General features: G+C 60.4%; 1 protein-coding gene across 1 annotated transcript in view; it reads right to left on the minus strand.

Annotated features, from left to right (window-relative positions):
- Positions 1 to 16,676, minus strand: part of PTPRF (protein tyrosine phosphatase receptor type F) — an 84,012-nt gene that overhangs the window by 22,938 nt on the left and 44,398 nt on the right. Inside the window, exons 8-12 of the mRNA XM_055586141.1 lie at positions 7,333 to 7,602; positions 5,235 to 5,816; positions 4,882 to 5,018; positions 4,291 to 4,435; positions 543 to 848 (exon numbers count right to left, since the gene is read on the minus strand). Coding sequence (XP_055442116.1) covers positions 543 to 848; positions 4,291 to 4,435; positions 4,882 to 5,018; positions 5,235 to 5,816; positions 7,333 to 7,602 — 1,440 coding nt within the window. The remainder of the gene's footprint in view (positions 1 to 542; positions 849 to 4,290; positions 4,436 to 4,881; positions 5,019 to 5,234; positions 5,817 to 7,332; positions 7,603 to 16,676) is intronic.

Genomic DNA, 16,676 nt, shown 5'->3' on the forward strand with positions numbered 1-16,676 from the left:
TCCTGCAGAGGAACGTGGAGGGCTCCCTCCACCTGCACGGGGAAGAGCCTGGGACTCTGCGGCCCTTGGGCCCAGGACTGCCTCACTCGGTGGGGAGGAGGACCGAGGTGGGAGGTGGGGCACCAGGCCTTTGACCTGCCCGAGTCAGCACAATCTGTGCTGTCTCCTCTGGGCCCCGCGTCACCCTGACGTCTAGTGAGGTGAGCCTCGCTAGTGTCTCCGGCACCAGTCTCCCTGATTCTCGCCCTCTTTGGCCTCAGCCTTTTGAGGCTCCCCTGCTTGGGGAGCCCCGGGGCTGGGATTCAGGCACAGGCTGTCCCACGAGCTCCATCTCCCCAGGCGGGGCCATTAAGCCTGTACCGGGAAGATGGGAAGTCCCCCAGAGATGCTCGGGACGTCCGGTGGGGACACCTCTTGCCTAGACCGAGGCACAGCCTCTCCTGCCTGTAGCGTCCTGCCGGGCTGTCCCGTGCATCCTCACCCGTAGCAGGCAGCTCTCCTGTCCCCCGCCCCTCCCCTCGCCTGTCCCCGGCGCCGCCTACCGTCCTCGTCGGTGCGGACCAGCACCGGGCTGCTCTCAGGGCCAGGGCCCACGTCCGTGTGCGCCCGCACCCACACCCGGTACTCCGTCCACTTCTCCAGGCCCACCAGGTCCCAGCTGGAGTGCTCGCGGCCGATGCCGTCCACCACGTGCCGCCCGCGGTCCTCGCCGTCCACCGCCTCGTAGGCCACCGAGTACTGGGTGATGACGCCGTTGCGGCTGTCGGCCGGCGGCGGGACCCAACTTACCCGGACGGTGGTGGAGCCCACGCTCACACACGTCACCTTCTGGGGGGGTGCGGAGGGGGCTGGGGGAGACAAATGGGGGGGAAGCAGGCAGATGGAGGGTGGGGGGCCACAGGCACAGCGACCGGTCACGGAGGACGGAGACTCACCCAGGTGGGCTACTCCCCGGGGGGGTGGCGTGGTTATTCCCGGGGCCCCTCCAGGCAAGCTGCCGCCACTGGCCACCGGACAGCCCGGCTCTCCCGCTGGACCGCAGGCTCTCCACACACGCACACAGACACACACGCAGGCCTCTAACGCAGCACCTCACGCATCCACCGTCTCATACGAAACACACACGGCATCACACACACAAGCAATGGAGGCCATGCCACCCTCATCCCTGCTCACGCCTACAACCACTCATGGCCGTGCCCACAGCTCTCCCCCTTCTCAGGGCAAGTGGCCCGATGGCTCCTGTGGCGCGAGGCGGCCTGAGCCTGTGTCTGCCTGGACAGGGTGTCCATGGCCAAGGTGCAAAGCCCCCAGGGCAGTCTCAGGGAAAGTCCCATCAGAGGGGCCCTCACTCATCACTCCCAGACCCCAGTCCCACTGAGAACTCCGCTGTCATCACGGGGGTTTCTCATCGTGAGTTCTGTCACCACCCCGCCCAGGATGCCAGCAGCCCCTCAACCCACTGGCTCCCAAGTCCCTCACCTTCAGAGCCTTCTCCTCCCTGCACTGCGGGGGTCCTGCCCCAGACGCTGCCACTCTCTCTACAACTGGCCTCCAACACCCCCTGACAGGCCCTTGCCTCATGGCCCAGCTCAGCTGCTCAGGGTCCCCAGCCCACCACCTGCCCTGCAGCCCCAGGGTCCCCATCTGCTGACCTACCATCCTCACTGCCCTTGCTATTCAGCTTAGACGCTCACCACTCATACCAACACGCCAAACTCTGAGCTCCTGCCTAGCCTGCAGCAGGCTCTGAATGACCCCATCCCCCACCTTCTCCAAGGCAGCACACAGGGCAGGCAGAAGAACCTGCCAAGGCTGGTGAGAGCCCTGTGAGCGCCCACGGCTCCTGGGACGATCCATACTTGTCGGCTGGCCTCTGCTCTCTGCCCGCCACCCCCTACCACGCCGCTTGACGCAAAACACCTTCCACTTCCTCCACGCTCCTCAAACCTCCCTTCCTCTCGGCAGATAATCCCATCTCCTACTCTGCAGAGAAAACCAAGACCTCCCGACAGCAGCTCCTGCAGCTCTCGGCACCAAACCCACCAACTGGCCAGCTTTGGCTGCGGGTTTCTCCTTCTCCCACCCCAGGAAGGAAGGGAGTACCTTCCTGTCCAAGGCCAGTCTCTCCCCTCGCCTGTTCTCTGCCCTCTTCCTCACTTCCCAAGGTGCCAACTATCCTCTTTTCCGCACTGTCTACTCCTCGTGGACACATTTCCAATGACATTTATGTGTGCTCAAGATTTCCCCATCTTAGTCTTCCTACATCCCATCCTTGGCCCCACAGCCTCCCCTCCCGCACCAGCTGCGGTGTCCCCTTTCTCAGCTCAGCCTCTGTCTCTACCTCCGTGTCTCCCACACAAGCCTCCTGGGTCTCCAGTCAGCTTCAGCCCCTCACACCAGGTCCACCCCTGCATATTACTACACCCAGTGGTCATGCTCTGGCCCTGACCGCTCAGCAGCAACATCTGGTCTCCTTCTTGAAACTCTCTTCTGACCTCCAAGACACCGCCATCTCCTGGAGTCCCTCCCATCCCTGGTCCTCCTTCTCAGTTGAACTCCAGCCCCAGCTCTGGATCCTGGCCACCTGCCAAGCATCAGTGCCCGGATGGCACACAGCTTCCTGAGCCTGGGGGCCTCGGCACCAGGTGTGCCCCTCGTGCCTGCTTCTGTCTCACTTCCCATCCCAGGGAGTGAGTAGCACCACTCTCCTCCCAGGTCTGCACACCATGTACAAGGCTGCACCCGAGGCACCCCTCTCCCTTAGCTCACCCCCACACCTAATTTGTCACGAAGTCTGGCCAGCGGGATCCCAGACAGCTCTCAAAACCACCCCCAACCCCCACCTCCAGCTCCCCTAAGCCGCCACCACTTACCTAGAACGACGCACACAGCCTCTCCTGTCTCCTGCGTGCTGTTGGGCTGTTCCGCGCGTTCTCACCCTTAGCTAGGCAGCAGCTCTCCTGTTTCCTGTCCCCAAAGCCCTGATGCTGTTGTCCGGGGGCTGCTCTGGCCATACTGGCTGGCTGCTCGCCCTGACCACAATCCTGCTTCAAGGTCTCTGGCACCTGCTGACCCCCTGCCTAGGGCTTCCGTGTCACCCAAGGAAGCCCCTTTGACTCCTCAGATGACACCAGCTTCCCGTCACATCTTCTCTCCACTGTTTGTTTCCTCCATGGCACTTTACACAAATATAATTAAAAGCTCATTTGGGTAATTGTGGGTTTAATGTCTGTCTTCCCCACTAGACAAGGACCCCCACGGGCAGAGGCCACGTCATGGTTGTGCTACTCCCAGCAGGGTGCATGGGCCCCAGCAGGAGTGTGGCAAGTGCTTGTAGAATGAATCCAGGAACACCAAGTCACACACGGCACATTAACACAATCCCATGTGACATAAGGGGCCTCACAGGACCATCACATGTCATCACACGTGCTGTCTCAATGCCACGACCCCAACCAGCCACACATACTTGGTCCCATTATCACAGGCCAACCTTACAGATGATGGCTCATTGTGGCCATGTGAGTAGAGAGCCCATGGGCTCGCAATCTGTCACCGGGAGGGAGAGGTGCAGAGAGCCAGACACCTGAGACACACTGGTTGGGTCCCAATCCTAAGAACAGCCAATGGACACACCCAGACCCAGCCACGGTGACAGACACCTTCAGGGGCTGCACAGTTGGGTGCTCAGACATGGACACATTCACGGCATCAGTCTCACGCAGGAACACAGTAGCACGCAGCACTCCTAAATGCGTACACACACAGCCTCATGCACAGTCCAACACACGAGTGCCACACGGTCCCAGTGCGGCCTCATCTCTCCCCCGTGCAGCTGGCTCAGTGAGACTGCCTGGCTCACTTGGACTCTCGTGGAGGGGGCAGGGGGCAGGAGGCAGGAATATGGGTAACAGGGAGATGAGATGTGGGGATACAGGAGGGAAGACGCCGCTGGAGCAGGTCGGAAACACAGCGAGCACAGTGGTCCCTCCATGGAGGGTGGCTGTGGGCTAATGTGACCAGCACAGAGCAGGTGGGGGAGGAGACACAGGACTTACCTGGGCGGGGGCAGGGCTGAGGGAAGGCAGGAGGTGGGCAGAGAGCAGCGAGGGCAGCAGCCGCCCGGATGCAGACTAGAGGGCACTTACCTGTCCCTCACTTGGGATCCAGACTGAGCCCAGGGCCCAGCGGAACTGACCACCCGCCTGGTCGAGGGGAAAGGGTGTGTGTGTGTGTGTGTCCGTGACCCGCCCAGCTGTAGCAGCCGTGGCTCTGGGAGACACTTACTGGACTGTGCTGTGCGAGCCTCAATGGTGGGGGTGAAGACTCCCACCCCCAGCTCAGAGCGGGCGGCCAGCTGGAAGCGGTACAGTGTGTCGGGCTTCAGGTCCTCTACAGTATAGGAGGACGTGGGGTCGAAGGTCACCTTGTGCTGGAAGAGCAAAGAGCACTCACTGACCACCCTGACCTCAAAGGTCACTCAGAGGTCACCCCCAACAGGGGCTGTGGCTGATCCCTGCGGACCCACGGTAGCTGCAGGGCTGGCTCCCTGCCATGTGGCCACGTGGCCCATGCAAGGGCACCTCACTGACCACATGGGCATGGGAACACCACGGACATGGTGGCCTGGGGAACTTGAGGGCTCTGCTGGTGCCATGAGAGCCACAGAGCCGAGGAGACCCAGGACGGACTTAGGAGCTCTGTCCCCAGCACAGGGGTGACAAAGACTACAGGACCACACAGGCCAGCAAGGGTCCCAGAGCCTCGGGGCTGTGTCCCCATGACCCCAGAATCCAGGAAAGCCTGCCTGGGAGAGCCCAGCACAGACCCCCAGGGACCGGGAGCAGCCCCCCTCCCTCCACACTGCTGGGTGCTCACCTGCTGGCCCTCATCCTCTGCCGCCCAGTACACCAACTCATACTTGACGATCCGCTCCTGCGGGGGCAGCAGCCACGAGAGCTGGATCCTGGTGTCTGAGTCCGCCTCGGCCTGGAAGTCCGCGGGCTGGGCAGGCACTGCAACACCCCAGCCAGGTGCCATCAGCCTCGCCAATCCCCCAAGGGCAGGGGCCCCCAGTGGAAGGAGGCAGGGCCTCACCCCACCCCCGCCCTGCCTCCCCAGTGGCCGTGTGTGCAGATACGGGCTTTCATCATCCCAAAGACTGCCCCCCCCCACCCCCCAGCTCAAGGCCCGAGGGAGGAGGGGTACCACCCAGCCTGGCCTGCGCCTACCTCCCTGCTGCGTCTTGACCTGGATGGTGGGGCTGGGGGGGCCGTCACCCACGGCGGTGAAGGCCAGCACGCGCAGGCTGTAGGTGATGCCAGGCAGCAGGCTGCCCACGGTGGTGAGGAGCCCGGCGTCCGTGTTATGCTTGTGCCAGGCGCTCAGAGGGCGGCGGGAGTCGGGGGTGTAGTAGACGCGGTAGCCCCGCACCAGGCCGTTGGGCTCCTCGGGCGGCTCCCACTGCACCAGCATGGTGCTGGCACTCAGCATGCGTGCCTGCACGCGGCGCGGGGGGCTGGAGGGCGCCTGCTCCCCCGTGCGCGCCCGCACCGCCTCGCTGGGCGGCCCGCGCCCGATGCTGTTCACCGCCAGCACGCGGAAGGCGTACTCTGAGAAAGGGCTCAGGCCGCCGATGCTGTAGCGGGTGGTGGCCACGCCGTCCACCTCCTGGAAGGGGCCCTCCGCGCCCGCTGGGCGGTACTGGATGCCATAGTAGGACACAGGCTCTGAGTTCCCAGAGTCCCAGGTGAGAGTGACGCTGGTGGCAGTTGTCTCTGTCACCACAAGGTCAATCGGAGGCTTCGGCAGGGCTGGGGACAAAGTGGAAGGCTCAGGGCTGCCTGAGGTCACGACCCCAGGAGCTGACCCTGCCCTGGGGTTCATCCAACCAGAGTGTGGTTGACCCCGCCCCCCACAGCCCTCCCCTGCAAAGATCGCCTGAAAAGCCCCCGATGACCACTGAGGTCTGGTAGCGGGGGCTGGTGGCCAGGCCCCTCAGTGCCTGTAGGGGCCTTGGGTCATTCGGTGTCCACCTAAGTCACTTCTAGGACTCCCTGGACCTCACACCAGCCCTGGTGGCTCATTGAGCAAACGGACCCAGAGGTGGCCTGCCTGGGCCCGTGCAGATGGGAGACACACAGGCCTCTGCAGTGCATCTGGGCTCACTCATTGGCAAGCGTGCGTAATAGGGGCGGGGAGAGGGAAGGGATTTCCTCAGGGAATGGTCCTGGATTTGAGAGAGACGGATGGGGCTGCCGGCCCCACAGACACCATGGCTTGGCTCAAAAGGAGGGGAGAAGTCCCAGGTCCACAGCCAATCCCCGAACAACAGGCACTCACAAACTGAGTGCTGCTGGGGTGCCAGGCACTGTGCTAGGGCTGAGGACGCGCTGTTACACGGTCACGTCGCTGCACTCATGGGGTTCATACACCAGTGCGAGAGAGAAGCGATCAGCGAGCAATGATCATGGCTCTGGTATGCGTAATGCAGCAGAAAGCAGGGTGCTGAGTTGGAGAAAAGTCCAGGGCGTCCCTGAATGGGGTGATTGGGGAAAGCTTCCCAGGACTGAGACCTGGGGAGCGAGGTGGAGCCAGTGACAGCAAGGGTGGGGTGAGGGCAGGTGACACTTGGGACTGTCAGCCTGCTCAGGTCACAGCCGTGTGGATCCTGGTCTTTATCTTAAAAGCAGTCAGAAGCCAATGCAGGGTGTTTCTCCCTTCTATAACATGATGCTGCTCTGTTAAACAGAGGACTCATGCTGCAGAATGGGGGGTGTTATCAGAGGGGAGACTGGAAGCAGAGCACCCCAAGGAGTCTGGTCTACATGTGGCTGTCCTAGGGCCAGGGCAGAGAGAACCCACCTGCCTTGCCTACTGTTTCCCATCCTTCTTTCTGGGAGGCTGGGAAAGCTGAGGGTCCAGTTCTATGGTTAGAGGGGTGTGTGGTGGATTCAGACCCCCAGGGTTCAAGTCCCTGCTCCATCATTTACTTCCCTGTAACTCTGTGCCTCAGTTTCCTAACTTATAAAATGGGAACAACAAGAGAATCTGTTTGCCAGGGTGACGCCACCTGAACAATACAACCTGTGCTTCCTAACCAGCACTGCATCTGCCCTGCAGGGACCTAGCACCTGTTAGCTCAAATATTTAAGCCAGTTTCTGACAGAAAGCCTTCCGTCCACCACTGAGGGCCAGGAGGAACCCCAGGGCCAGGCACCAGCAGGATAACAACCCTCAGCCCCACCCATCTCCCAGCAGTCATGCCCCCCTTCCCTGCCCAGTCCAGGGAAGGCCACAGGCCATGGCCAGCACACCAGTGAGGCTCACCTTTCACGGTGACCTGGGCCGTGGCCTCGATCATGCCCAGGGAGGAGATGGCCACGCAAGTGTAGTTGGCAGAGCGCACCACATTGCTGAGCTCCAGCACATTGCGGCCGACCGGCATCTCATCCTCCTTGGTGAGCTCTTCGGCCCCCATCATCCACTTCACGTAGGGCATGGGTGCGCCAACGGCGACACACGTCAGGTTCACGCTGCCGCCCGGCATCACCTCCTGGCTGCTGGGAGGGATGGAGAAACGCGGAGCCACGCGGCGCACTGCGGGAGGAGGGAGAGAGGCGCTCACAGGCCGGGCAGGGCACGTGTGCGGGTGGAAGGGCAGGGGCCCCTCGTCCAAGAAGCCCCTCTCGTCAGAGCCAAGGGGTGGGGTTCCTGGGCCCTGGCTGACCCCCACCCATTCTGCTTTGGGGCCAGAATAGCCCCTGCTCTCAGGGACTGTCTGGAACACGAGAGATTCTGCAACCAAGCTCCAGTTTTACAGCCTAGGAAACTGAGGCCCAGGATCACAGGGGAATCAGTGCAAGGCCTGTAGGGGCCACATCCCAGGTTGCTCTCCAGTGCCCGCCTCTACCTGCTCCCACCCCTGCCCCCACCAAGGAGGGTCTCCAGCAGGGCCAGCTGGGGCACTAGCGCGAGAGATCCAGGCACCCTAGGGTGGAGGGTCCTCAGAGCAGGACTCGGGCAGGGCAGAAGGTCAGCCCGGAAGTGACGTGGCCACCTTCTCTGAGGCCACTGCCTCCACCTCCAGGCTGTGATCCCCGGGGAAGAGATAAGGGCCGCAGCAGGACCACCTCCCAGAACCTCAGCCTGGCAGAGCCTGAGAACCCAAGGAAGGGGCTGCTTCCAGGAGGACTGGACAGGGGCCAGAGTTCTGGGCGGGCCAGGGACGTGGTCCGCGGGCAGGATGGGCATGACGATGGCAGTAACATGATGAGGGTGCCAAGCAGACGGCTTTCGGCACCAATGGACAGGGTCTCAAGGGGGAGGGTGGCTGTGCCTGGCCACAACCTCCAACCTTGGGCTCCCCGGGAAAGAAGCTGTTCTGTGCTTCTCAGTTCAAGGTGCAGCCTGGACCCCCCTCCCACCCCGCCTGCCAAAGTCTCGAGCTTGGTAAAGACATTCGGAACATGCAGAAGGAGGGAAGGCAAGCAAAACCTAGCCATGGGCAGACATGCTTGGCATGCAAACAGGGCATGCAATTGGTGGGCAGAGGCTGGGGTGTGTCCTTCCTGGGCACCCCTACACGCAGGGCTGAAGAAGGCAGGCAGCGAGGCTAAGATTAGACCCAGAGGGCATCACTCAGGGTGCAGGTCTCTGAGGGTCCTTGCTGCGGAGCCCAGGCATGCAAAGGACCCATGGTGCTACATCGGGAACACCTCCACCACAGATGCCAGACTGCTGCTCGCTCAGCCCAAAAGCATGGAATCAAAGCTGGAAGTAACTGCAGACACCACCTGGTCCAACCTGTGACCTCATTACACAGAGGTCAAAGCTGCAACCCACAGACCAGACATCCAGCAAATCACCAGGTCCTGCTAAAGCACCACCTAAAATAGCTTTCCAACACTCTAATTTCTTGCCAAGTCCACAGGTGAATGCCACTTCCAAAGTCCAAGCCACCGTCCTTCCCTGGATTGCTGTGCTGTGTTCTCCATTGCTCCTCCTGCTCTGGTCATCCCCCGACCCGGTCACTGGCCCTCCACAAAGAGCCGGCACAAATCCTTATCGGTTCACATTACCTGCCCGTTACTCTCGCACGGAGCTTTGAATGACTCCTCAGCCCTCACTTTACTCAGCCTCAACTGTGCCCACACTGCCTCCCTCCGAGGCCTCCAGTCAGAGCCAAAGCACCGCCAGCGCCACGGCCAGCGCCAGGGGCCACGTCTACTTCCCTCAGTGCCCCGCGCTCACTGGGGTGTCAGCATGTCTCCTCCCAGAACTGGCATCCCCATCTTCTTAGGAGAACCATCTCAGCCCCCATTTTTGGTTCATGGGCTATGCGACCCAGATGTGGCTCGAGAGGTAGAACCTTTGGCCTTTTGCGAAAACTATTAAGACATGTGGCTTTTCCTCTCCACTTTTGGTCTCTAACCTGGGGGGTGGGAGGCTGGGGACCACCTTTCACAACACTCGACAGGACCTGCTTGAGAACAAAGGAGCTACTGAGGAGAGCAGAGGTAGAGACAGAGACAGAAGAATGCCTGACCGAACTGTTTAAACACCTGGATCCAGCCCTGCCTGACGCCAAATCTACTTCTCTACTTTCAGTTTTGTAAGACAAGAGTTTCCGTGTTTGGCGTTAAGCTGATAGAAGTGGGCTTCTGTCATCTGTCCTAAAGCCGGGAGTCTGCACTGGGTGGTAGAGCAGCGCTGTGTGGCAGGGGCGCAGGTGGGCCCCGGGGGCACAGCTGGCAGGAGAAAGCCACGACAAAGAGCTTCCTTTGAGCACTCCCCACAAACAGCAAAAGGTGAGGCTGGGAGGCTCGGACATGGTGCAGGCACTCCCTGGGCTCTGGTGCTGAACCTGGGGCACAGGTCATGAGGAGCGGCATGCCCGCTGGTGGAGATGTAGCCTGGCTAAAGCAAAAAGGCTCACTAACTGACGAACTCTCTCCTTGCCTCTCCCCTCTGTAGCCTGGCTAAGGCAAAAAGGCTCCGCGGTCCTAACGGACCAACTCTCTCCTTGCCTCTCCCCTCTGTAGCCTGGCTAAGGCAAAAAGGCTCCGCGGTCCTAACGGACCAACTCTCTCCTTGCCTCTCCCCTCTGCCAGTGGCTTCCCCGTCTCCTCCTTGTTCATGGGCATCCAAATGGGTCGGGGGGGGAAGAGAACCACTCTCGGGCACCTCCTCTGGGCTGCAGGTTTCCACGCTGTGGATGCCGGCACCTCCCAGTTAAAGAGGCGGGAACTGACAGCTGACACTCAGGGACGTGTTTATACACGTACTGGAAGCAGGTCCGTGGGATGAAAAGCTCAGGGCCCTTTGAACCCTGGCTCACAGGGTGAAAAGAGAGACCCAGGTGGCTCCATGAAGAAGCTTCTGGGTCTCTTGAGGCTGCCGGGAGAACACTCTCCAGTTGGCATGAGGATGGGCCTCAAGCCTGTGTCAGGGACACACCTGCCAGCTTGATGGTGGTCAGTGGCAGAATCTTGGGGCCCGATCAGGTCCCTGGACATGAGAACAAAGAGCCCCAGGGGAAGGAAGTAGGTCGTTGGTGGATAAACCTTAGGTCTCAACCTAAGCTGTGAAGAAAACTGACCTGGCTTTACCTCAAACAGTCCCGGAGGACAAGGTCTTCTTGCCACTGCTAGGAAATAAGGGCCCTTGGGGAACTAACATTGAGAAGGGTTTGTTTTTATTTTTAAATTCCCCACTTCCAGATGCAAGTGGAAGGGAGAACCCCAGGGGCTAAGGATGAGTGAGAGGTCAGAGGTGAGCCTTAGGATCACCCCTAGCACCAGGGCAGGGCCTCAAGCCCAGGGACTCCTGGACGGCACGCTCCAGCAGGGCACATCCCTTCACAGGCCTGCTGGGCTTCAGCCAACACAAAGAGCCTGGACAGGTTTGCCGCAGAGCAGACTCATCCTCCCCACGGTGTAGGGGCTAGGACTACAGAGAGAAGGTGGGGGTAACAGAGGCAAGTGACCACTTCCTGGGACCCTGAGTATCTGTGGAGTCCCGAGTTCTGGATGGTCACCCCGCTGTCCCAAGCGCCAGGAGTGGCTGGTGCCTCCCTGCAGTCACTGACACGAGGCCTCCAGAAGGGGCAGGACTCGCCCTGGACTCGGGTCTACTGACAGCAGCAACAGCAGGGAAGGAAAAACCAGGGCCGGGGAAAAAACGCACTTAGGGTCTAATCCTGAGCTCCAACAATGACGGTCTATTACTGTTCCCCGAGCATCCTTACTGCTGACATTTTATAGACAATTTCCAAAACAGGGCCTTGCCATTTCTGGATTATATTTCAGCTGTAACTTTTAAGTCTAATTATTTGAGCTGACAACCCCCTATAATAGGGCGGTGCGGCGCCTGGAGGCATCGGCATTCAGTGGAGTGACAGCCTAATCGCAGGGGGGAGGCAGCCCCGCAATCGGCATTCACTCGCGGAAATTTCTCTGATGAAAATAACACAACATTAAGGAGGGGATAAGGGGCAGGATCCACCGTATCAAGATAAAATAACTCTTTAATAAATAACCTTGTGGCTGCCGCAGAGCAGTAATTAAATGCCGGAGCACTCGGCACACAGTTTTAAGTAAAGCTGGAAAAATGTAAGATGTAATTATCAGCACCAAACAAATTACCAGCACGGCAAATCCCCCCTGGAATATTTAGAAACTCATTTCTGCCTTCCCATTAAATATTTGTGTACATGCTTATTTTTGGTGGAACCATGGAATGGTAAAAGGAAAAGGGACAAGGGACCTGGAGGGCGGGGGAGGGGGCCCAGGGGGAGGCGGTGGCAGGCTGGGCTCTCTCTGCTGATGACCGTTTTCTGAACTCGCCCCAGGCAGATTTGCCCGGTCAGCGAAACGGTGTAACTGAAATGCCCCAGAGCTCAGGAGTGCATATGATGATGCTCAGGGCTGGTATCTGAGCCAAGGCTGCAGTCCTCCTCCCGAAAGGCTCCCTCTTCTCGTGGAGGAAACCCAACCCACAAAGAGAATGCACAGGACACCAGGTGGCCCGGGTCTGCTCCCTGGGGCTTCGCCCAGTGGACGGGAGCGCCTCCTCTAACGGCTCAGACCAAGGGACACAGGAAGGACTGCCGCCTGTGTCCTTGCCCCTCGGCCCCTGCTGCTGGACCGAGGGCGGGGAGTAGGGGCCTGGCCCTGAGGGTGTGAGACTGCTCTGGAATGGGGTGCTGCGAGGTCTCCGGGAAGCCCTCCCCGACCCACGGCCACGCTAGGGCTGCTGCGAGGCTCACACATGGCTCTAAGCAGCAGCTGACCGCTCAGTCAGATGTGAGCTCCTGGTCAAATGCCCAGCACCCAGTGTGGGGCCGAGGAAATGCCAGCTGTCTGGGAGAAGGTGGGAAGCTTGGACCAGGTGGGAAGGCCCTCATCTGGATCTAGCCGGAGAGGGAAGAGACCAGTCAATGGGACGCTTCCTCAGTGAGCCAAGCTGATGCCACTCACCCTTTGCCCGACACTAAGCTCGGTGGGCACAGCATGGCTGCTGTCCGTCCAGCTTCGGGGAGGTGCTCAAGGATAGTGCAGACCCTGGAGGACGTTCACCCTGGGCTGCAGGATCTTGAGGGGTGAGCTCATTCTAGATTAGCCTTCCCCTTCATCTTCCCAACGGTTTCAGCTGAGCTCTAGCAAATGTGGATTTTAAGCAGGGGGGATGGGGTGAACTGTGGAAGGCCTCACAGGTGCACATAAAGCCCTACAGCTCTTGCAGAGCCCACAACCACTTCTGAGCTCCACCTGGAGCAGACAGCTGGCCTGGCCTGGGCACAAAGGCAGGGCCCAGTCTTGTGCCATGCACCGTGCCCACCCAACCTCCCCAGCAGGGGAGCCCAGCTAAGGGGACATGCAGACACGTGGGGTGGTCAGGTACCCAAGCAGCAGAAACATGCGGGGCAGGGGGACTTGCCCACCCATCCCTGGTCCTGCCCGCCTGCCGGCTCGAACAATGGGAGTGCAGAGCCCGACGGGTGGGCAGGCCTGACTGGGGCGAGCCCGAAGAGCTGACCGAGCCCTCTGGTCCCTACTGACGGGGGCATCCCGTCGATGGGCGAACTATAGATGGATAAGAAGTGAAAAGGACCAACCTTCTCGCTGATCTGAGAGATGAGAGTTTGGGTTGATGGCAGAGTGCGATGAGGATGAGGAGGGAATAAAAAAAAGACAAGGAGAAACACAGAGAGAGTAAAAACAGGCCAACCTTCATCTGCCCACACAGCACGGAAACGAGACAAGACTCTTGTGCCCCACGCACACGCACGTGCCCACAGGTGCGCGCGGACCACGCCGCTCACGAAAGACTCAGGACTCATGGAGGACACGGGTGGACAGGGCTGGGTCCCGCCGGCAGGTGCCGGGTGCCAAAGGGCGGGACAGGGACGGGTGGGAGTGTGGCACAGGCAGGCCCCCATGCCTCACGCGCACCCCAAGGCTCAAACAGACTCACTGAGCTCAGGGCCCACCCAGCCCACAAACCCACCGAGGCACATGGGCCACTAGAACCCCGCCACCTTGAGGAAGCCCCATGCTGCGCGGCCCCAGAGTGTGAGGAAGCTGGCCTGGAGCCTGTGGGGAGAAGCCACGGAGCCGTCGCCCCGTTTACAGACAGCTGCGGCCCAGCGGCCAGGTCCCTGCAGAGAAGTGGGGAAGGGCGGGGGCAAGCAGGCCAGGCTCGGTGGAAAGCGTGGCCCCTCCCTGGTCCCTGGCAGCTGTGCGTCCTAAGAGCTAGACGGGAGAGACGCTGTGGATGGAAGGAGCGAGTGAGTCACTGGGGGAGGTAGTGGGATGGAGAGGCTGGTCCACCCGGCATGCCTGGGCCTGCTAGACCGTGGGTGGAGCTGCAGGCAACTGAGCAGAGTCAGACGAAACTGGGTGGTGCAGCCCCCATGGTGTTTTCCCTGCGGCGGCAGCGGCTACTGACTGCCCAGCACTTTCTGCGTGCCCAGCACTGGGCTGGGAGCTCTACACGCACGGGCCTATGAAATGCAGCCACTGAGGGTCTGAGAGAGGGGGCCCCTAGTCTGTGGGACAGAGGAGGGGTGTGAGGTGGACACCGGAGCCAAATCCAAGGAGGAGACATGACTTCGGGCCCCGTGGACGTGGCAGAAGAGAGTTAGAGATGGATGGAGACAAGAGCCAGAGTGAGGCTGTCCATCTGAAGAGTGTTTTGTAATGGTGGGGAGGAGGATTCCCCCAAGTGACACTGGGCAAGGTCTGGAGACCCTGTGAGCGGTGCCCAGGGGGTGCTATTGTATCCAGTGGGTCGGTAAACACCCCAAAATGCACAGGACAGCCCCACACAGTGCAGGGTTACTTGGTCTCAAATGTCACTGGTGCTAAGGTTGAGAAACCCTGAGCTGGTGTCCCCACTGACCTCGATGCTAAGGCTGAGCCCAGGGCGGGCCTCCCACTGGCCTGGAGGGTGACAGGTGCCCTGTCTGGAAGGAAGCTTTACCACCACTCTGCTGGGAAGCAGGCGGGCACAGGCCAGCACTGGGGGCTTTCTCCATGCGTGCCCACCCCCAAGAGGGGTTCAGGATACAGAGCTGGTGGCCAGCACCGCAGAGGCTGTCCCAGAAAAGTAAAGGGCTGATGGGGCTCTCAGCACTGCTGGGGCAGAAAGCAGGGGCTCCGCCAAGACCATGATGAGAAGCGGGGGTGGACTCCAGATGCCAGGGTCCTAGCAGCTCAGCTTAGGGTTCTGTCCTAGGGGTACAGGGCAAATCTCTCTCTGCAAAGCAGGGCGGGTACGGATTCAGGTGGGGGCCTGGCTATCAGACACGTCCTAGGGATGGACTGAGGACTGGCCCCACAGGAATGTGTGTGTGTGCCAGTAAGAGCGAGGAACAACCAAAGCGAGGCTGTCCCTATTTTAGGATTCCGAGAGGGCAGTGGCACCCTACTCCAGTACTCTTGCCTGGAAAATCCCACGGACGGAGGAGCCTGGTAGGCTGCAGTCTATGGGGTCGCGAAGAGTCGGACATGACTGAGCGACTTCACTTTCACTTTTCACGCATTGGAGAAGGAAATGGCAACCCACTCCAGTGTTCTTGCCTGGAGAATCCCAGAGACGGGGGAGCCTGGTGGGCTGCCATCTCTGGAGTCGCACGGAGTCGGACACGACTGAAGCGACTTAGCAGCAGCAGCAGCAGCAAGTGGGGCTAGAACTAAAGGAACACCCATGTTCCCAGCCCAAAAGGCCTGTGGAAATGGGCCCGGGAAGGCAGTTCAGGAAGACCCGTGGGAGTGGGGGATGGGCCATGGCAGGAACCAGTTAAGAGTCCTGCCTGAGCCCATCATGTGCAGACAGTGAAGTTCCCACAGACAAGGAGGTAAGAGCCCCCTGATCAGAGCCCGAGCCACCAGCTACAGCAGCTGAGCTCAGCTCATCCAAAGAGACCCACTGTCCCGCCTCGGGCTGAGGCCAGCGTGACGGTGACTTCAGAGAACGCTGCACAGCCAAGACGGCGACGAGGAGCTCAGCCACCTCAGCTCTGGGCCTCCTGCCTCAGTACGGTGCCTGCAGCTCTGCCCGCCCCTCCTCTCCCTGGTGCAGCCACATGCAGTGAAGGACTTCACTGCTGAGGCCTCGAAACTCCACAGTCTCAACACGATGGTCTTCTAGAAGTGCTGGGTCAGGCCCACACAGCAGTTGGAACAGTCTGGGTGGAGGAGGGAGGTCTCTGAGGAGAGTCGTTCAGTTGCTCCTCTCAGAGGGGACTCATTAGGACCTTGTGCATTGGTCAGAAGCTCCGCTGGGGGCAGCGTGGGGGGAAGGCAGTGCAATTTGACATACTCATCTTGGCTATCTGGGTGACCTGCATGCTCCTGGCCTCCATGCCCTGACGCTGCTCCTTAAGACAGGCCCTGGGGCAGCTCCAGTGAGCCCTGAAGAGCAGAACACCTGAGAAGGGGACCAATGGGGACCTCCCATCCAATGCCCCCAATTCTGACGAGGCATCAGCCACTCTCTGAAGCCCCATTTGCCCATCACCTGTGGCCTCTTGGGATCTTGTGCCCTGACAGCACAGCCCCTTAATAAGCTCATGGTTGATGGCCTAATTCTCTCTGGTCTGTCTGACCACGTGGCCCTGAAAGGTGGGACAGGGCACTGCGTCCGCCCTGCCCCGCGCTTGGCCTGGGCGGACAGGCAGACAACGCCCGCTGTGAAGCTGTACTAAGCACTTAGCGTGATGAAATCATCACTGCAAAGAAGCGGCATCCACTTTCCTTTAGAAATCCCCCGAGGGGAGACGGTTTCACTTTTCATGACGCCCATCTGTGAAGGAGGATTAAGTGGGGGGATGGTAGGGGTAGGAGGGGTGCCAAAGGCCCCTCCTGGACACTGTGCACACAAAACCCAGAGTGTTCTCAGGAAGGGGCAGGTGGCCAGCTTTGGTTCCCCTTGGGCTGTGAGCATAACAGAGACTGGAGAGGCCAAAACAGCCCCAGACCCTCTCTGCTGGGCACCTGGACTTGTGAACACGTGACCCGCTTAGTCCCAGCGAGAAACACCTCAAACGCATGAGGTGCCCACCTGCAGGGGCTCAAAGCTGCCTGGGCCTCACCCCCCTACACAAGGGTCCTGGCTGATGACAAGGCACAGCTGGCTCCTCCCCCAGGAAGCGCCAAGGCAAACCTGGT

Source organism: Bubalus kerabau, chromosome 6 (genome assembly GCF_029407905.1).
Source record: "Bubalus kerabau isolate K-KA32 ecotype Philippines breed swamp buffalo chromosome 6, PCC_UOA_SB_1v2, whole genome shotgun sequence".
NCBI classification, from domain to species: Eukaryota; Metazoa; Chordata; class Mammalia; order Artiodactyla; family Bovidae; genus Bubalus; species Bubalus kerabau.